The 21,742-nt window shown below is 44.5% G+C and overlaps 1 protein-coding gene across 1 annotated transcript; it reads right to left on the bottom strand.

Moving 5' to 3' along the window:
- Positions 1 to 286: 286 nt before the first annotated feature.
- UBAC1 (UBA domain containing 1) lies at positions 287 to 15,711 on the bottom strand. Its single transcript, XM_075185811.1, has 10 exons — positions 15,498 to 15,711; positions 12,439 to 12,559; positions 12,277 to 12,350; positions 12,024 to 12,131; positions 10,302 to 10,404; positions 9,105 to 9,213; positions 8,550 to 8,769; positions 7,438 to 7,524; positions 4,636 to 4,774; positions 287 to 3,641 (listed from the first exon to the last, which is right to left on the bottom strand). Exons 1-10 carry the CDS (start codon positions 15,633 to 15,635, stop codon positions 3,526 to 3,528), a joined length of 1,215 nt encoding a protein of 404 aa, XP_075041912.1. The 5' UTR covers positions 15,636 to 15,711; the 3' UTR covers positions 287 to 3,525.
- Between the last annotated feature and the right edge of the window lie 6,031 nt (positions 15,712 to 21,742).

The following is a 21,742-nucleotide window of genomic DNA, read 5'->3' as shown; positions in this document are numbered from 1 at the left end:
GTGCGCTATAAAGGACAATAATAATAATACCCATTACATGAAGCCAACCACATTCGCCAGCAGAATGAGCCACCGTACGATACGCCGGCTTGCACAAGGTAAGGCGGGGGAGTCCGTAGTAATGGGCCCGCCCTGTATACTACAGAGGCTGTACCAGAACGTAGAAAGGACGGTGGTTCTAGAGCAGAAAGCCCCTTTATAATATACTTACATAATTTGATACATTTACAATGTAATGGAAATTAAAACTCAGACAGTATTTAACAAAATTACAGCATACAGAAACTTAGAAATATTCAAATATTTTAATGTGTTTTTTGTTTTTAGGAGGGGAGGGGGCGTCATCCTGAAACACGAGCCAAGTCATTGTCACCTTGGGACACATTTATAAAACTGGAAATATTCTTTAGATCCAGCTTAAATAACAACATTCACAAAGAAACAAAAACAATGATCAGTTCTGGTGGCGTTAGGCTGCGATAATTCATAAAATGTCATTTTAAAACGTGACGACTGCGACAATAAAGTGTTAGATATTTCCATAAATATATTACATAAAAGCAACATGATTTACACCTAGAACCAAAAATGAAGGCGTAGAGGACACGGTATGTGTGGGAGAGATGGAGGTAGCGGTAAGAACCAAGTGAACAGATCGTACGATGTCAATGGACAGTAGTGAAACACTATAGACCTGTAAAACCAAAGAGCAAACAGAAGATTTGGCCGAGCGCTTAGACAGCAGCCGTATGTAGAAGCTTATCCTGCAGAAAGCGTTGTGTATACAGGTCCAGGGTCTCTGCAAGAGCCTCATACAGCCGTCGGATCTCACCCGGTGACATCACAAACCATCTAATCTGCCGCAGACTTACTGAGCTCTAGAAAACACTATAATCAGCTTAATGATAACACAGCCACGGAGCAACAAGCGGCATAACCGCGGCGCCATTGCTGTGAAGACGCGATGCGGTTTGACGGTAGACTAGTCCTATGTGCCCGTCCAGATGGCACTGTGACTGGGCTACAGGACACAGACATATATATGTCTATATATTATATAAAATAATTAGCTGTACAGGCTTATAAATAGCTGATGATGATGATTATGTCTCTGAAAACAATTATCCTAAAGAGTCAGCGCTATGATTACAATAATAATCTCCAAAGGAAATGTTTCCCGATCCCATAAGAAATGTATCTTGTAATGTGTTCACATCTCCTAATCGGGTATAAACTGTACATAGACAATCAGATGTAAGAGGCACTAAGTGTCCGGGAGATTGGGGACAGGATCCATGGTCCTCGCAAGGGCGGCATCTGTACCTCTCAAAAGCAAAACGGGCTCAGTAGTTTTCCTTGCGAGATGGGAGACTTAAAAATGGAGGAGTAGGGGTCTGTAGAAGAGCCCCCCCCCCCCGTAGCATATTGTGCATCAAACACACCAAACGTTCCCATTAAACCTCGGTGTGTAGTAAGGTCTAGCTGGCTGTAGACCCCGGGCACAGGGACATCACTGTATAAGGGGGGGATTTAATGTGACCTCACCCTGGATCGATGGAGCAGATACTCACATACGTACAGGTCTTGTTTCTCACCATAGCGTCATATTCAAGGAAACATTTCATCAGCACTTTAAAAAACTGTAACACAGCGCCTGGCATCCCTCCGGGCGACAAGCATCTCTTAAAGGACCGTACAACCCACAATCATCTTTTACAACACTTGCTCCCTTTTTCATCACTGAAGCTGACTACATGGATGCAACGATCCTGCAGATTACACGATTCACAACCGTTTGGCCAGATATCACATTAGTGTGTATGCTCTCACCATCATGTGTTATTGTATCAAAACACATCGCATCTGTGGATTTGGTTTCCTAAACTTCCTAAAAGTCGAGATGAGCGATGGAACAATGTCGGGTAAATATGGCAGTGTGTACACACTCACCACCAGCAGCGTAGGCAGATATCTGTACAGGATCTGATATTGTCATTTAACCTCAGGGGCAGACCGGAGCAGGGGTAATTCCTGTCTGGATGAGCGCGATCACGTGACACTCCCATCCAATCATGTGCCACGTGTTCCAACCAGGATCTGCCAAAGGAGTTCCAACAGCGTATCAGAAAACTGCTGCCAAGGAAATAGCTGGTGTTGCCCATATCAACCAAACACCGCCAGTCTTGAGCAATTTAAAAAGTAAAAGCAGACTGAAGGTGACGGGTGCAAAGTCATCATATTGTGTCATCTTGTATTTTACAGTGCGCACACAGCGGAGGCAGCCATCTTGTGGGCGGAGCCAATACTCATGAAAATGCAGCCAACCAATACACAAGCGACCAGTGACATCACTGAGACACGAGACACAAAGTGCCTCACGCCTCCGTTGTATCACTTGACTTTAGTAAATTGATTGGCTGCATGTAAATACTGATTCAGTCCAAAACACGGCTGCCGGCATTACCTAAAGCCAACGGATACAGCGAGTCATGTGGCCACGTACACCTCAGCGGCCTGTAGCGTCACAGTCTCAATACTCTGATCAAAGTAATGATATGTATGTTGTGTGCATTAAATATATTTTTCAACACAAAACAACCAAAGTTCATGATCTGACAGATAAACGCAGATTTCCACTTAAGAACAAGATTCCTGATAAAAATAAATGTAAAAACCTGTTTGAGGCCGATATGGTGACTACAGATATCTGAAAATGACAATTATTCACTATTTCTCCAAAGCAGGGACGGCAAAATAAACACTTCCTTTTAATGACAGATTTAAAAACATTCATCCTCTTAGCAGATGTAAACTTCCACTTCCGATAACTTGTGATGTTAGAGAGGTTGTAGAGCTAATTCCACATATATTATACGTTCCATAAACTACAGGTCCCTCTGGAAGCCGCTATCCTCTCATCATTATATATAATCATATATTTATTTATTTTTTCCACTTGCAACCAACATGCTTGAGATATTTCTTAAAAAAATTGATGACATTCAGCAACAAATATTTCTCGACAAGTATCCGAGGTGCAGTTGTTAGCCCCTCCCCTTCTGATATATTGAAGTTGTCACCCCCTCCCCTTCTGATATATTGAAGTTGTCAGCCCCTCCCCTTCTCTGATGTATTGAAGTTGTCAGCCCCTCCCCTTTTCTGATGTATTGAAGTTGGCTGCCTCACCTGACAAACATTAGAGACCTTTGTCCTGAAACGACTGCGCTAGATAAACGCTCATGAAATAACAGCTCTCGTCCCGATATCTCAATGATCCTGTAGCTTCTACCCAGCGTCCAGCAGACACTGCCCAATATAACCACATAACAGCTCCAATAACATCACAAGTCTACGTGGGATTAATGAAACAACACTCACAACCCTCCTGAGCAGAATACATGACAGGGCCCAGAACAGCTTCAAATAAGGATTTAGAAAAAAAAAATGTTAAGGTTTTGGTATTCGCACTTCCCCAAATCCTGGACACAATAAAGCAGGGAGACTCTTCAGAGAGGACGGCGTCTCCTACGTGCGGTTTAAGGTTTGGAAAATCCTAGATATCTGAAGCATTACGGGGCCGGTTTCTGGGTCGTTCATCCACTGGGTGCTGTTCAAGGGATTTTCCAGCATATCTTCAAACGCTAGAAACAAAGACATAAAGCGTTACTTAGCGGCTTATAAAGACATCTATAAAACGGCCCAGGCGGCAGGACGCAGCTGGTCTGTTGGTGACATTCAGCAGAATAGGAACAAGTGGCTGAGGTATGAGGCACCAACTTTACACCTCAAGCCTTGGGGGTGTCACACCTTTTTAGTGAACGGATTGGTCCAGCCCACAAACATGTCAGCCTGCACCGTGCGTGCGACAGCTCAGGTATTATATATCTATACGGTAATATAAGCTTGATAAAGGGCTGTGTGAAGTCCAAAAAAAGTCAACCTTTTATTTTGTATAGAATAAAGCTGTTAAAGGTTAGAGAAGCCCTGTGATTACATTCTAATTATAGTATATTAATATACATATGAATGGTTCTGGAGATCCTGCAACTAGACTCCAGAGATATCTGCAAACATGAATGCCTGTCTAGTGATGATATAGATACACACACATTATATATATATATATTCTAGTCTCTCCTGTAAGTTCAGGGGGCACTGTACCAGGGTGTAATCTGACTGGGTGACGAGATTGTGAACTCCGAGTAGGGCAAGGTATTTGCAGTGCTGCTATTTCAGCCTTGGCACAGGCAGGAGCTGGCACAGTTCAGTTACCAGATATCCTCTCTAACTGTAGCTACACGCTGTGATAACCAGTGAAACGGGATATGCCGGAGTGATGAAAGCCACAGAACAGAGACTGACAATCAATTCCCGGCTCCCCAATTCAATCACCAGAGTCCTGTGACATCGCAGAGCGGGAGGAGAGCAGTGTCCAGATACAAACACTCAATCTGGTTCTATCATTAAGTCACTGACCTCGGGGACCCCAACAGACGGCTCCCTATAGACCGTATTGTTTTTCTGACAACTTGGGGGCCCAAATAAAACAGAGTCCAGGACCCCAATACTGTCAACCTCTGACGTGGAGGAAGTTTTCTCATGGTGAACATTTAGATGTGGTAAGAGGGCACTTACCTAGCAGTGTTTTAGGGTTGATTAGACCTAGCTGTACTACTGGGTTGTCGAGGATGGCTTGGAATAAAGGACTAGATGTGTCAATTCCTTTGTCCAGATCCTCAGGGGACGGCTTCTTGTCTCCCAACAGCCACTCACACTGAAACAATAACAAATTGGTTGAACGTTGTCCTTTCAATTCACTGTTCAAACGTTCCACACAACAGGGGGGCCCTAGACATATACAGTCCCCGGTCACACAAGGCGCGAAGGAGCAGAGAGACGCACAGTCCCCGGTCACACAAGACGCGAAGGAGCAGAGAGACGCACAGTCCCCGGTCACACAAGGCGCGAAGGAGCAGAGAGAAGCACAGTCCCCGGTCACACAAGGCGCGAACGAGCAGAGAGACGCACAGTCCCCGGTCACACAAGGCGCGAAGGAGCAGAGAGAAGCACAGTCCCCGGTCACACAAGGCGCGAACGAGCAGAGAGACGCACAGTCCCCGGTCACACAAGGCGCGAACGAGCAGAGAGACGCACAGTCCCCGGTCACACAAGGCGCGAACGAGCAGAGAGACGCACAGTCCCCGGTCACACAAGGCGCGAACGAGCAGAGAGACGCACAGTCCCCGGTCACACAAGGCGCGAACGAGCAGAGAGACGCACAGTCCCCGGTCACACAAGGCGCGAAGGAGCAGAGAGACGCACAGTCCCCGGTCACACAAGACGCGAAGGAGCAGAGAGACGCACAGTCCCCGGTCACACAAGACGCGAAGGAGCAGAGAGAAGCACAGTCCCCGGTCACACAAGGCGCGAAGGAGCAGAGAGAAGCACAGTCCCCGGTCACACAAGGCGCGAAGGAGCAGAGAGAAGCACAGTCCCCGGTCACACAAGGCGCGAACGAGCAGAGAGACGCACAGTCCCCGGTCACATAAGGCGCGAAGGAGCAGAGAGAAGCACAGTCCCCGGTCACACAAGGCGCGAACGAGCAGAGAGACGCACAGTACCGGTCACACAAGGCGCGAACGAGCAGAGAGACGCACAGTCCCCGGTCACACAAGGCGCGAACGAGCAGAGAGACGCACAGTCCCCAGTCACACAAGGCGCGAACGAGCAGAGAGACGCACAGTCCCCGGTCACACAAGGCGCGAACGAGCAGAGAGACGCACAGTCCCCGGTCACACAAGGCGCGAACGAGCAGAGAGAAGCACAGTCCCCGGTCACACAAGGCGCGAACGAGCAGAGAGACGCACAGTCCCCGGTCACACAAGGCGCGAACGAGCAGAGAGACGCAGTCCCCGGTCACACAAGGCGCAAACGAGCAGAGAGACGCACAGTCCCCGGTCACAAGGCGCGAACGAGCAGAGAGACGCAGTCCCCGGTCACAAGGCGCGAAGGAGCAGAGAGACGCACAGTCCCCGGTCACACAAGGCGCGAACGAGCAGAGAGACGCACAGTCCCCGGTCACACAAGGCGCGAACGAGCAGAGAGACGCACAGTCCCCGGTCACACAAGGCGCAAAGGAGCAGAGAGAAGCACAGTCCCCGGTCACACAAGGCGCGAAGGAGCAGAGAGAAGCACAGTCCCCGGTCACACAAGGCGCGAAGGAGCAGAGAGAAGCACAGTCCCCGGTCACACAAGGCGCGAACGAGCAGAGAGACGCACAGTCCCCGGTCACACAAGGCGCGAACGAGCAGAGAGACGCACAGTCCCCGGTCACACAAGGCGCGAACGAGCAGAGAGACGCACAGTCCCCGGTCACACAAGGCGCGAACGAGCAGAGAGAAGCACAGTCCCCGGTCACACAAGGCGCGAACGAGCAGAGAGAAGCACAGTCCCCGGTCACACAAGGCGCGAACGAGCAGAGAGACGCACAGTCCCCGGTCACACAAGGCGCGAACGAGCAGAGAGACGCACAGTCCCCGGTCACACAAGGCGCGAACGAGCAGAGAGACGCACAGTCCCCGGTCACACAAGGCGCGAACGAGCAGAGAGACGCACAGTCCCCGGTCACACAAGGCGCGAACGAGCAGAGAGACGCACAGTCCCCGGTCACACAAGGCGCGAACGAGCAGAGAGACGCACAGTCCCCGGTCACACAAGGCGCGAACGAGCAGAGAGACGCACAGTCCCCGGTCACACAAGGCGCGAACGAGCAGAGAGACGCACAGTCCCCGGTCACACAAGGCGCGAACGAGCAGAGAGACGCACAGTCCCCGGTCACACAAGGCGCGAACGAGCAGAGAGACGCACAGTCCCCGGTCACACAAGGCGCGAACGAGTAGAGAGACGCAGTCCCCGGTCACACAAGGCGCGAACGAGCAGAGAGACGCAGTCCCCAATTACACACAGCACAGGAGCAGCAAGGTATAAACTTAAAATACGATATTATATTTATTAGGAAAATCCTTATATGGAAGACTAATACAGTTTTTAAATTAAAAGAAAAACTTTGTATTTGGCATAAATCTGCTCCATGTACCTTGTTTAATATATAAATACAGATTCTGTGTTTGAACAAAAACTATTTCCTTTTATGAAAGTTTTTGTTCATCTAATTTTGGCAGCTTAAAGCCACTCACAGCCAGAAAGGAGACTTATTCATTTGCTGTAATTTTCTGAGACATTTTAGTAGCCACAAATTTTAGCTTTATAAACCAAATAAAAATGTCAATGTGGCAGTAGAAACTCTGAGCTAGAAACTAATCTTTGTGCAATTCATCCTTATAATACAATGTTACATCTTTTCTGTTCTCTGGTAACTACACAACATTCATGAATCAGTCACGTGCGCAGAGGGAGGAGCCTGAGATTATTACTCACAGCTGCATCTTGCTGGTTGTTGTTCACACGGAGAGCATCAATCACTTCTTTTTCATCAAAGCCCATCTCCATTAAAGCAATGACAGCCTAGAGCACAAAAGGACCACAATATCACATATACAATATTATTTACGTATTAATAAGGCTGGTTCACACCCAGCCCCATACGTGGCTGCTGCAACACCCAAGCTAACAAAATGCAAAACGTCTCCCACATCCTGGGGACCGGTCTGCAGCAACACCCCAGCTAACTAAATGCAAAACATCTCCCACATCCTGGGGACCGGTCTTTTCTAATAGGATCACTAGAGATAAAATCACTAGAGTCTACTCACCAGATTTTCCCAACCTTCACTTCCCTTACCCCAACAAGCCTTGTTTTCAGAATGTCCCTGTGGGACGATATGTGGGGTAATTATTGCAGCTAAATCGGAACACTTTATCTGGGCATTAATAAGGGGAGGTCATCACTGAGCAAGATGCTATAGTAAAGATCTATGGTGTGGTGTGGTTAGCAAGAAATTTGTATTTGTCCCAGCAAGGGTCATTAAGGAACCACAACATGAGTCTATTACATAAGACAGTTGTTTCTGTTTGAATTACATTGATTGGCACGTGCTTGGAAAACACGGAGCCGCGCAAAAGTGCAAAATGCCCCATTATTATTATGATGGGGATAAGGTTGAGGTCGCCCCCTACGGATGCTGCGACCACACCCATAAAAATAGAATAATTTCTGCAAAATTAGGGAACAAACATTACAAAATAGCACCGACACGGGTAAGTGACCACTAGGGTTTCAGAAATAGAAAGACTTTTGAAATGACACTTAATCCTTTCCCAGGAGTTACAGTTTCATAGATCAACTTCCTTTTTACCTTTCTAGAATCCTGCTCAATCTGTCTTCACCAATAAAATATAAATACATAAAGTCAGAGAGTTTTAGTTAAGTAACGAGAGTAGGCAATAAACTCTTCCTCCTACACGTAGACTGACCCAGGACCCCGTGGTTACCGAGCTCCGGCCCCCCGGGTATAAGACCATGGAGAGGTCTGAACGTACATGATCCACACAGAACTTATATTAGTTCCCATGCAAAACTTTTAACGTACGCGGGGGTCAGGGCGAAATTCTCTTTTCCTTCGTATCTTCTTAAAGATTTCTGTGAGTTCATCCTTAGGGTCCTCGGCATCGGCCCCTAGGCTGGATCTGGGCTCTACTGGGGCCGAAGCACTTGCAGCCCCCGGAACGCTGTCATTTGGGAGAGGTGCGTCTGCTCCTGGGTCGTCCGCGTGTTCGATCAGCCACTCCATAGCCTGCGTCACCGACATACTGGAAGATGAAATAGGAGGGAGAGAAGGGACGGTAGCAAAGGAAGGGAGTATAGTTGGTTTATGGAGCGGCAGATACACAACACGAGGGAATACCCCACTGTAAGCAAAATATACAGACATATAGGGGGTAATAAAGCTCAGATGATTGTTTATTTTTTACAACAAGGCTGTAGCCTGGGACTTGAGAGCACGGCATACACACTGACTACATGCTACACAAGAGCTTATATTCGTCAACCCGAATCACGTGTGCTCCTCATAGCAGAAGTGTCTAAGGGTGGATTCCAGAAACCCCTCCAGCCCGGCTGTGTACTAGGGTGTAGAAGTACCTACTGATTTAACCGAAGGGCTTTCACCGCTCGGCTCTCGGGGAAACCCATCTCCGTCAGCTGCCTTAAGGCTATTTCATCCACTCGATCCTCATCATCCTCGTCCAACATGGCTGAAATGAAGGTAATGAAGGGGTTAAGCTCGCCACACGCTGTTTATATAACTCGTTTAGGTATTAAAGGAATCATGAGTCTTTATTGTGTGTCACTTGTATGGCTGAAGCTTATAGTGGTCCAGGAAGAGAGTCTGGGCCCCTGCCCGTAAAACATTCCTGATCCGTCCTCCTATCAGATAAGGCAAAGTAACGAACCAGACAGCAATGAGTATGCAAAATTATTCTATAGATCACACACATCTACATAGACATCTGTATAATATATAGTTACTGAAAGCTGAAGCCACCTAGGAAACAACAAAGTTGGCACAGTAAGGAAGGAGGAAGACAACGGCACAACAGAGCTCATCAGAAGAGAGGTGAACTCCATGCAGAGGAATCCCAGCACTGAATGTGGGATTCTTTTTTAAGAATTTTTAAACAAATATACATAAAAAAAAACCAGATCTTTAACTAGAAAGAAATGACAATATAATCCTTTAAATAAACACAGGAACACACAAAGCATCTTATTTAACTGGATGGAGTCTACTTTCCTCTTCTGCACCTAGCTCAGTGCTCAGAACATGGAACGTGTTTGGGAATCAGTGACTGTGATGAGGATCCTCTGATACATGAGACAGAGTCACAAATAGCTCCAAGTGTAACAAACTGAATAGGAGGAACATGATTCCTGAAACAGATCTATCGCTGCTGCAACTAAATACTTCATCCTAAAGCCATGACAAACTGTAAACCGTCGCATTTTTAGGAATATCTGTCCCTTCTAAGGTGGACAAACCATTAAGAGTGAGCAATTTTTTTTGAACTTTACTGCTACGAACCTTCGCATAACATATTTATAATCTAAACAGCTGTTCATCCAGGATAAGATAAATAATGTCCTATGTCTATGACGGACTAGTTATGCAAGTGCATCATTGGTACTTGTGTTGTATTGTTGCACAGAGCGTCAGTAAAATGTGTTACAAAAAAAAACCCATAATAAAAAGAACATTGTCTAATGCATTAAGACAACACAGACGATGCAGTTTATAATTAGATACTATGATGTGTCAAGAACATATCTAATAAACCACATTTACCATTTGCCTTTTTAAAGAGTTCGACGGCGTCTGGGTTCAGGGCCAACAACTTCTGTGCAACTTCAATCAGAGATACTAAGATCTTCCGAAGCTCGGTCTGAAACTAGAGAAGAATAACGAGGTTTAACTCAGATTTCTTCACTGTGTATTTTCCAAGCAGAACAAGACACAGTTATTGGAAGTCTATTGACGGACAATCAGTGAGGGAGTCACTCAGAGCCTAATATGAAAGGATACCACAAACTGCGTACATTGCCGTTATAAACGTTTTACTGTCATATCGAAAGAGAAGAACAATCTCCTGCATACATGCAGTTCCTACCTCCTACAATCAGCCAATGAGACGCCAGCATAGGAACAGCCTGACGGATAGTACAGGACAGTAAAGTCAATACTTGACATTTATATATACCATATTAATGAGCAGGATAATATACAAGGAAAAAAATTGAAATTCTATTTCCCTTCTCTGCAGCAGGCGGCCATGTTAGGAGGGAGGAGTTTCTCTAACTGAGCAGGGACAGTTTGAGTGACAGCTTTGCAAACTTGACGCGGAGAAATGCGCTGTGCGGATTGGTGGATTCATACATTGGGGTGGAGCCAGTGATATCATAGTAACTGAAACGCAGAATCAGCTTTTTGACCTGTATGAAATCGCATCAGGACACTGCCCTAAATATGTGGAGGGGGATTAATACTTTGCTTTTGACAGATGTGCTGTGGAATTTCATGGTAACACTGAACGGTAACACTTCAGAATCATATCTGAAAATTTCAAATGATGGAATTTAGTGAACCTTGAATTTAAAACAGCAATCCAGTCCGGCAAATACGGTATTCGCTGCGGCAGAGCAGACTTTTCAGTAAGAATCGCATTACAATATGGACCTTGAATATGCAGTACAGTTCTGGGCACCACTCTATAAAAAAGATAATTTGGAACTAGAAAGGGTTCAGAGAAGGGCGACAAAATCGATAAAGGCTATGGAGTCATTAAGTTATGAGGAAAGGTTAGCCAGTTTAGGCATGTTTACTTTAGAAAAGAGGCGTCTAAGGGGAGATATGATTACTATGTACAAATACATTAGGGGTCAATACAGAGAACTTTCATGGGAACTTTTTACCCCAAGGACCATACACAGGACATGCGGTCATCCCCTAAGGTTAGAGGAGAGGAAATTTCACAACCAGCAATGGAAGGGGTTCTTTACAGTAAGGGCAGTCAAGATATGGAATTCATTGCCAGGAAAGGTTGTGATGGCAGATTCAACAGATATGTTTAAGAAAGGGTTAGACAAATTTTTAGCGGAAAGGTGTATCCAGGGTTACGACCGTTAATTTAAAATAAAGGATAGTAGTGGATATAGGGTAAAAATAGGACTGCAATATGGAGTCTGGGGGGATTTTCAAAATTGAAACAGATTGGTGGTTGCTTACTCTGGATTAATTTCAAATATAAGTGCAGGATCGCAGGAGATCCAAAATAAGTTGAACTTGATGGACTGGTGTCTTTTTTCAACCTCATCAACTATGTTACTATGTTACTACAAACATTGGGATAGATAATAGATCAGTGAACCGTGGCAAGTTGCTGTATATAAAATCACTATAATCGGCATTCTGTGAAAGTTTTCAGGAACTTGTCAGAACTCGCACGACACCAAAGGAGGGCGCGGTCAATGCGTACAGCGCGAGAACACAGCGGCGTTAGACTATACTCACGTCTCGCGTGTTGTGATGAGCGATGGTTCGATCGGCGTTGCGAGCTGGCAGGCCAGCGGTTGCCTTGAGAATAGCTTCCTTGTCGGGAGCCTTCGCATCCTGCTTCCGCTGTGAAGAACAAGTCAGTTTATGTTACCCTGACCAGACCACGTAGGTGACATGTCAGCTCTCACTCCGGACACTACACACAGAGAACGGTTATCCCTATTTCTGTGCTTTCCCTCGTAGTACCAGAAATCACACTACAACCCACCTTCTCCTCCGCAGACACGTCGGCCATCTTTGGCGGTGGGGCCGGAGCCCTCTTTTTAATCAACAGCAAGACATCTGTGGAGAGAGGGCAGAGGGGTAAGTCGGCTACTGACCTCAACAACTGGACTACATAAATCAGGATAATCTCCCTGCCCTGGGACACCTCTGTCCTGAATATTCTCCTCGCCCATGGTCTTGGTGTCGGACAGAACGCGCTCGGAGGAGGCGTGAACCAGCTTGTGGTGGGTGAGGCTCTTGGGATCTTCCAGGCTGCCGTGGGCACACTGCGGGTAGGAGGAAAGTCAGTGATTTACTAAAATGTAGGAATCACAACCAATCAGCTTCCAGATAACACTTTCTCATATGTACTAGGTACACAACAGCTAGAATCTGATTGGCTGCTATGGGCAACACCTCCACTTCTCCTTATTAGAAGTTTTATTAATCTACCCCCAGATCTGCACCTCTCCTGGCTGCTCAGGAGTCACTTGTACATGAAGCTGAAGGATTTACATCACTCAGTACCTACAATGTCTGTGATAAAGGTCTGGGAAACACTGCAGTCCTGAGCCAGAGAATTCCGTGGTTACATCATTGCATTTTCTCTCTTTAATCCCCCCGAGTGTTCATACATTACAGTACAGTAGTGCACTATGCTGCTCAGATAGCTCCAATGTGTGCCAAGCATTATACAAGCCGCGCTCCCAGAATGCTCTGCGCTGAACTCACAACTCCTGTGAATGTCAGTTCTAAATATTCCTGTAACACTACACCGACTCCCTGACCCAGAGACGGGAATAACAAGGATTCTCGGGACACTTAAATTACATTTGCGGTAAAATCTACGTTTCTCTGTTGTGCAGTTTGCGCAGAGATGAGGGATCGGACCTAACAGCCAGTTACATTATTACCAAACGTACCGCGCAGCGCTATTTCCTCGCCACAGCAGGAGCGCAGCAAGCGAGCTCCTACATCTAGGGGCTGAACAATGCCCCCACGGAGCGCTAGTGGGGGCAGTAGGAGAATCATTGTGTGACCAAACCCTATCAAACTGAAATTATACAAAATGTAACCTTACATACAGTGCAGTTATCCTACATAAAACCCGAGATAAAAATAAATCTAGTCTATATTAATGAGAAAATAAGGGAAACTAGTGTAATAAATAATGCAAAATAGGGGGAGCGGCTATAATAAGAGTGGACATGGTTTACTTGCCAGTAATGACAACATTAAGGCGTTCATAGATTAAATAACATTGATCGATTTCCAAGGAATGCAACATTACCCCGGGATACAGTGACACTATGCATTTATAGATACACAAAGATTAACAATAAAGACCAGCTCAACAATATTTGGGCTTCTCATCTTAATTTAGCAACCCCACCCCACCTATTATACTGCTGCTTTAAACTATAACATAAATTAAAATAAAGTTATTTATTTTGCTCGTTTATTTTGGGTATAATTAACTGGTAGTTGGAGCTGCAGTTGAATTGACAGTTCTATAAAGAAGGGAGTGAAAATTTATAGGCTTCTTAATTGTAACAGTAAATCAATATCAATAAGAGGAGTGAGAACCAGCTGTCACGTCAGAAGATCCCTCTTCCTGCGTTATAAATAACGCTGGCTGTGTACCATCAGCTCATGAAGATCCAGCTACAGTCTATATCTCCATGTCCCACAGACTGCAATACAATCAGCACTGAAAGGGTGAAAAGTGACTCGGATACGGAAACATTTCCATACCTTGGCACAACCATGTTTATAATGCTGCAGAGTGCAAGTTATTGCTTTCTGTTATCACCCATTCCACACAGAGTTCCAATGTGTCCTCCATTAGACTTAAAGACGTGGTCTGGTCTGCATAGGAATAAAAATCACCCCCATCCACCCTATTATGGCTTCTGTCCTAATATAAAGCACTTGGGTGATCGATAAAGCGCTATATAAATAAATGATGATGATGATGATGATAAAGCTTCCAAGAGTTATAACAACTATGTCCATTCATAGCAAAAGCGCCACCACAAGTCGAATATGTTTATTTCAGTCTGCGCATTTCATGACCAGCGATGGTGCTTTGGAAATAGAATAAAATCCCTTACACTTTACATTCTGCCCTGGGATTCTCCTACTTAAAGGGCACCTGTCACCTACACAGTGGATGCCGCCATTTTTAAGCAGAAACAAGATTCCTGAGAATGTAACTTATCCGATCACTAAATGTCAGTAACATCACGGAGGCATAAAGCACAAACTGAACAAAGGATCAGCCCACAAGACAGCCATCACCACTGTGTGTAAAGTGAAAGTCATTAGTCATGATCATCAATTACACCTGCAGACGTGTCACACAAAACCAAGCAGAGGGTTCTACTGCTTCCAAAAATAGCTGCTGTATACAACCCCTGTAGTGAGAGCCTTCTTCCCAATATGAGACACCACACAGCCTCTGTAGTGGGAGCCCCCTTCCCTACATATATATATATATATGACACCACACAGACTCTGTAGTAGGAGCACCCTGCCCTATATATAGCACCACACAGCCTCTGCACTGGGAGCCCCCTTCCCAATATGAGACACTGCACATCCTCTGTAGTGGGAGCCCCCTCCCCTATATATGACACCACTCAGCCTCTGTAGTGGGAGCCACCTCCCCTATATATAGTAGGAGCCCCCTCCTCTATATATGACACCACACAGCCTCTGTAGTAGGAGCACCCTCCCCTATATATAGTAGGAGCCAACTCCCCTATATATGACACCACACAGCCTCTGTAGTAGGAGCACCCTCCCCTATATATAGTAGGAGCCCCCTCCCCTATATATGACACCACACAGCCTCTGTAGTAGGAGCACCCTGCCCTATATATAGTAGGAGCCCCCTCCTCTATATATGACACCACTCAGCCTCTGTAGTGGGAGCCCCTCCCCTGTATGTAGTGGGAGCCCCCTCCCCTATATATATAACACCACTCAGCCTCTGTAGTAGAAGCCCCCTCCCCTATATATAACACCACTCAGCCTCTGTAGTAGGAGCCCCCTCCCCTGTATATAGTGGGAGCCCCCTCCCGTATATATGACACCACTCAGCCTCTGTAGTAGAAGAGGCCCCCTCCCCTATATATAACACCACTCAGCCTCTGTAGTAGGAGCCCCCTCCCCTATATATAGTGGAAGCCCTCTCCCCTCCCCTCCCCTACAGGATCTTACATGTTTCAGACACCTCTCCTTCAGTCTCTCCAGGGTCATGTCCTCCGTCACCTCCTCCAGCCACTCGGCCCCCTCCATGGTGCAGACATGGAGCCTGAGCACCTTCCCCGCAAAGATCTTCTCCTCCTGCACGAACATGGAGCATCCCTCCAACAGCGGCCCAAGGACAGCTGTGTGATCCCACTCTCAGCTCACCGGAAGTGGCGCCCGCTGCATGCCGGGACTTGTAGTTTAGTGGACAGCTGCAGAGACAGAGATGACCGGCAGAGGGCGAGTGCGGGCAGCAAATGTATCAATTATTCCTCATGTTACAATGTATCTACCAGACCTCTCCGCACAATGTGCTGAGCTTATGGCCATATCCTATCCTGACACCTGTACTGTGCACACATAGGTAGCTGTATCTCTCTATAGCACATCTACAAAATATAATAAGATACATATATAAAATACACAGCATGCTCTGGTCATATCTAAAGTTTGTGCAGTGTAGGTGGTGTAATATAATATGAAGACCAGCACTGGAATTATATATGATGACATATTGGGGAAAAGCATATACTCTATATTCTATATATACACACTGCTCTAGAAAGTATAGACAGTACTTTAATATTCATAATATGGGGAAAAGTATTGTTGTAATGGGCTATATTCAGGGTGGTGTTAAGTAACTATTTCCATTATCATTATTTAATGAGTTTTTTTTATATTGGCTTAAAGGCCATTGGAAGGAAACATCTTGATGCCATTTTCATGGATATTATCAGTGGTGGAAGAGCTGCGGTATGCAGAGATAGTAAACATTAAACAGTATTATGGTATAAGGGCAAAAATGGTAAGGAAGTTTAAAGGGAAAGGGTTAGAGGTTGTGCTGACAGTGAAAAATTTGTATCTAACTTGTATATAGGGGGGTATACGGGGGGGGGGTGTCATTCCGTCACTTCTCCTACTGCCTCCATTGTATCACTATCACATTCCAGTCACTTCTCTCTCTCTCTCTCTCTCTATATATATATATATAATATTCTGCACTACAAGTGCTTTGGGGTGTCCCATATTTCCCAGTGTGAAACAATAATTTTTCTGGCTGCCAAAAGTCATATTTAGCAGCAGTATCTATACAATATTTTGCACTACAAGTGCTTTGGGCTCATTAAAATGGATTCAAAGCAGCCCACATATGAGCAGAATCAGCAAGCAGCTGCTGGCACCAGTCCTGATGGTAGTCTTCCCTGTACGTCATCTGGTAAAGCCTATGTAAAAGTACATAGTCTTTTTAAATCAGGAAAAAAAACACACACACAAAAAAATTTACAGTGTTGAAGCGAAAAAGAGCTGTAACTGAGGAAAAGTTAACTGCCGATAAAAAAAAAAATGCCAACATGCCATTCTACACACGCAGTGGCAAAGAAAGAATGAGGCCTTCGCCTTTCTCTATTAGTGGCAGATCAAGATATGTTACTGAGCCTTCTTCTTGTACGGTCACTTGTGACCAAGCAAGACCAAGTAATTTGGAGTCTAAAAGTGGTGCACAACTACTGTTACGCATGAAAGCCGAGCTGCAAGAAAACAGTAAGGCATTAGAGGATAATGTATGCTCTGAATCAGAAATGACACCAATCCCTGTGGAGAGTCTATCCACCAGTGTATGTCTAATCGTGAGCATTCTGTTAGTGACAGTGTACCCATAAAGAAGGTTCCTTTCAGAATTTCCGCTGATGTGTGTCTGAACAGCCCGAGTGTAGCCGGTGATACACCAAGTGAGGATGACACTTTGGAATTAGAAGAGGATGAGGGGAAGATTTGTGTAGGCGATGAGGGCGCTAATGATGATGTTGATGAGGATGATGCAGACAGATACCAAATTGCCTTTCTCAATTTCTATTTATATTCTACAGTCTATAACGGCTGAATAGTTTTCTATTTTACAACTAGTGGAGAGGGGGTCTGATGAAGAGATACCAAACTACCTTTGTCCATTTCTTTTAATATTCTAATTCTACAGTCTATGCAGGCTGCTTTTTTTCTATTTAACTACAGTTGGAGGGTGTAATATACACCCAAAGACGATGGCTACATTGCCAATAGTCAAGATGGAGGGGGAACACAACCAGGTTTGTCTGTATAATTTGCAGGCAAGTGTTAGAATTAAGGACGGCCTACCAGGGATTAAACAGTTTTTTTCATAATTTATTAGCTTTAGAATTACCTCACTTATCCAAGAAACAGGTGGAGCACTAAATTAGGTTATTTAAGGCCAAAAAAATTGATTTTTAAACAAAATTGCAAAACAAAACCAAACAAAACCAAAACCAAAACACGCAATGGTGGTTTTGCCAAAACCAAAACCCGAAGGTAATCCAGATCCAAAACCAAAACAGGACGGTCAGTGACCATCTCTAGTATAAACTGTGAGTTTATATAAATATTCATTAGGAATAATTATGGACTATGCAGCATCATTTTATCACCCCCCCCCCCCCCACTCTGTGTGGCATCCTCCCTCTTCTCCCCCCATTTTCTGTGTACTTGCCTTCTCATTTTCTTGTTTCTGTCTCCTGTCGGCTCCTCAGACAGCGTGCAGGAACCTGCGCACGGTACATGTGATCTGGTGGCTGGTTCCTGGGGAGGAGCCAGCACTGACTGCCCAGGACCGGCCCATATGACTATCGGCCCTTCTGACATTTGCCAGGCCAGATGTGCCAGTCCGGCCGTGCATATACACATATACATACAGTGTTGGAAGTGGGGGGTATGTTATAATGCCACTTCTCCTACTACCTTCATTGTTACACATTCCAGTCACTTACAATTTCCATACCCTCAGTTCTAAAATTCCACTTCAACCTCTGGATATTATGATTTCATTCTCTGATTGCCAATAGCCAATACGGAACTTTTCATTTCTGCTCCCTGCACTTTAATTTGCAACAAACGTATAAATATAAAAGGTTTTTTTGCAGTTTATAGCTCCTTTGTCTTCTATACACACAAGACTTTCCATTTTACGTTCCCACTCACTGAATACATCTTGGCTGCCTCCATTTTCAGATGAATTGTTTGTGATCTATTTTTAACTATACTTGGTGCAAAGAATCACGCCTCAATGTGTGATGGAACGGTTATGTATTTCTGCCATGGCGCTCCACAACTACAGAACATAGTCCCACGTCCAACCACGTTCTCTACCAGGCTCTGATGCTCCAAATGCTCCTTCAAAACCCACCTGTCCATCACATTCCTGGGGGCTCTGTGATTGGGGTCATTGTCCTGCTAGAAGACTTATACCCTTTGATGAAGACCCAACTTTCTGACAAGGAGTTCAAAATTGCGGTCCAAAATGCCCTGGTAATCTCCAGACGTCATGGTGATCAGTACCGGAAGCAGCACAGTAACCCCAAAACATCACTAAACCTCCTCCTTGTGCTTCGGAAAACTCCAGGCGCATTCTTACATCTCTCCCAGCGGTGGGGTCGTCCTGAGCCATATATGTCCCTCTCATTGAGTTGGCGACGGACAGGGCGTAGTGAATCTGTTGTACTTTGTGTCTAAAAGTCTAAATCTGACAGCTGATCAAGCTGCTGATGGACATGGGGCACGGGTGGGGGATTTTGGAGTACACATAGGATCTGAGATCTTGTTGGGGGTCTGAGAACATTTTAGAGATAATCGGAGCCTGAGTAGCCTGGGGTGGAATATTGGAGAAAGTGAGGGGCGCGTGGGGACATTTTGGGGTGAGTGACGTGGGTGTGCCCAGGTCCTTTAGGGGCTAATTTTTCATTCTTGCAATTAACGGGAATGTGCGTCCCTTTTGAAGGTTGGAGGGACGCACCTGTGGCCCTTGAAACACATAAGTTTGCCCATCTCTAATTCAGACCATACAAAGTGACCCTTGAAAGCAATTATGTGTTTATAATGACTGAACAATAAAGAAATGAAAATGTTTTACCATCATATTTCCTGGCATCAGTTTCCAGTAACTTCTAACTGTTCTCCTGGTTCTTGGTTCCAACAGTTCTGAGGAACCTCTACAATGATTTACACAAATGATTTTATGAACTATTGTTCTAAAATGTATCAATTTAAAATGATATATCTAGAAATTCATTGCAGTTAAACAACTTCCCTCACCCAACTTGAGATGGCGTTAGCTCACCTTGTACATGGGGTCCTATGGAGTCCTCCACCGCTGGAGAAGCCTCTCTTCGTCCAGTGCGGGGTCCCAGTGCATGTGCGCCCTGACCCGCGTATATACAGTGGGCCCTGGGGCCAGATCTTTCATTCGCCGGCAACAGAGTTGAAAGGGAGAAGGTTAGAGGTTGCGTAGACTGTTGAAAATTTGTATATAATTTGTTAATTTCAAATTAAAAATATTATACAGATGATGTGACAATAGGAGGGAAATCCTTAGTTCAGATATAATGAAACTAAACAGTATGTAGATAACGATGTATGTTAACAATAGCACAATCAGTAACGAGATGTCTGAGATTGTCCTATTTGGAATGGATAGTCCAATTAATTTTCGATATAAGATGATTCAGTTATCCAACAGGTAGATTGCCAAGGGGGGAGAGTCTATTAATTGGATTCCTGCCGAGATCGAAGCGATCACCGATTAGTTCTCCTCTCCAGTTGACATTACTCTGTGGTTCTCGCAATCAATATTTGTAAATGATTAAAAAGAAAAGACAGAGGCTTAAACGTATCAAGCTGAGAGTTTCCAACGGGTTTGAAAAGTGGAGATGTTGCCTATAGCAACCAATCAGATTCTAGTTATTTATTTAGTACATTCTACAAATGACAGCTAGAATCTGGTTGGTTGCTATAGGCAACATCTCTGCTTTTCAAACCCAACAGAAACTCTCAGCTTGATACATTTACCCCATAATATGATACTGTAATGACAGTTAAGTAATGAATACACTTACAAGATGGTATATTGTAGTTAGTGATGAGAAATGCTGATCACAGCTCCTGTCAGCTGCATGAAAGGAACAGAGACATTGCACAGATAGTGAAATATTGTTAAAACCATTTAATTAAAAAAATGCAAACTCACACTTACAATAAAAGATCTTGTTTAGGAGTCTTGAAATAAATCCGATATCGCTGCTGTGCAAATAGAATAGTGCCAGAATAGTGTAATGTGAGATTCCTTCTGATCTGTACATGTTTTGTCTATTATAGACTTCATCAGGAGCTATTGTCTTATGTATTGTTCATTGCTTTTAGTGTGTCTTTTAGTTGACGGGTTGTGTTTAAATATTCCAATTAGAATTAACTACTGCAGGTGTTGTCTAATTGTCAAAGTTAATGCTTGGTTCCTTAGATGTAAAACATTTACAATACATAGTAATAAATATTTACATAAGTCATCGAATTGTCAAACATGTTTGAAAGAGATATACAGTTACAGGTAATATTAATGAGTTGATTAAACAAAAACTGTATGAAATAAATAAAGTGACAGTTGCAGCTTATTTCATTCAAACCTAAACCCACATAACAAAGTTGGTGTCATTAACATTTATATTTAAATGAGAACTGTCATTAATCTATGTGGGATAGATGTGACGCTGTGTTCTGCTCCAGGTGATAGTTACCTGGTAAATTGCTAAACAGAAGAAGTCTCTACTGAAGATGTTCCCCTGCAGCTATCCGGATACGGATCCGTTACTGCTAAAAGCGCAACAGCCGACACCCACAGCTTTTCCTAACTCATGAGCAGCAAAGTGGAATTACCAATTAGTGACGGGATACGTTACCACTGAGTAATAGAGAATGATGTTGACACCTATTTTAATATGGGGGGGATTAAAAGTAAAGAATTAAAGTGTTACTAATGGAGATTTCAGCCTCTTATGAGAGTAACACCCTTGTTAATAGTAATTCCCTTTTGCTACTAATGTTATAACTGAGTAAAAGATTAAAAGTAAAGAATTAAAGTTTCCCCTCCTGAAGTCGTAAGCTGTACTAGGCGCCCTTTGTGCTCAAGGATGAACTGAACATCCTGTGGAATTCTCCGTTTCTTGGAACGCACAGAGTAATTTTGAGGATTATCAGCACAAAATCGCCGTTTACGTCCATTGATGTATCAGGCCCTATGACTTTTTCCATCAATATATGGCCATTCATCCGCTCTGTCCCTCTCATGTTCAGGAATATTCTAATTCAACCTAATACCCACTTAACTTCCAAGTGGGTATTTTACTATAACAGGCATTAATATTATATACCTG

This window comes from Mixophyes fleayi, chromosome 9, assembly GCF_038048845.1.
Source record: "Mixophyes fleayi isolate aMixFle1 chromosome 9, aMixFle1.hap1, whole genome shotgun sequence".
In the NCBI taxonomy this organism is placed as follows: domain Eukaryota; kingdom Metazoa; phylum Chordata; class Amphibia; order Anura; family Limnodynastidae; genus Mixophyes; species Mixophyes fleayi.
This window is presented reverse-complemented; position numbering and strand designations above follow the sequence as displayed.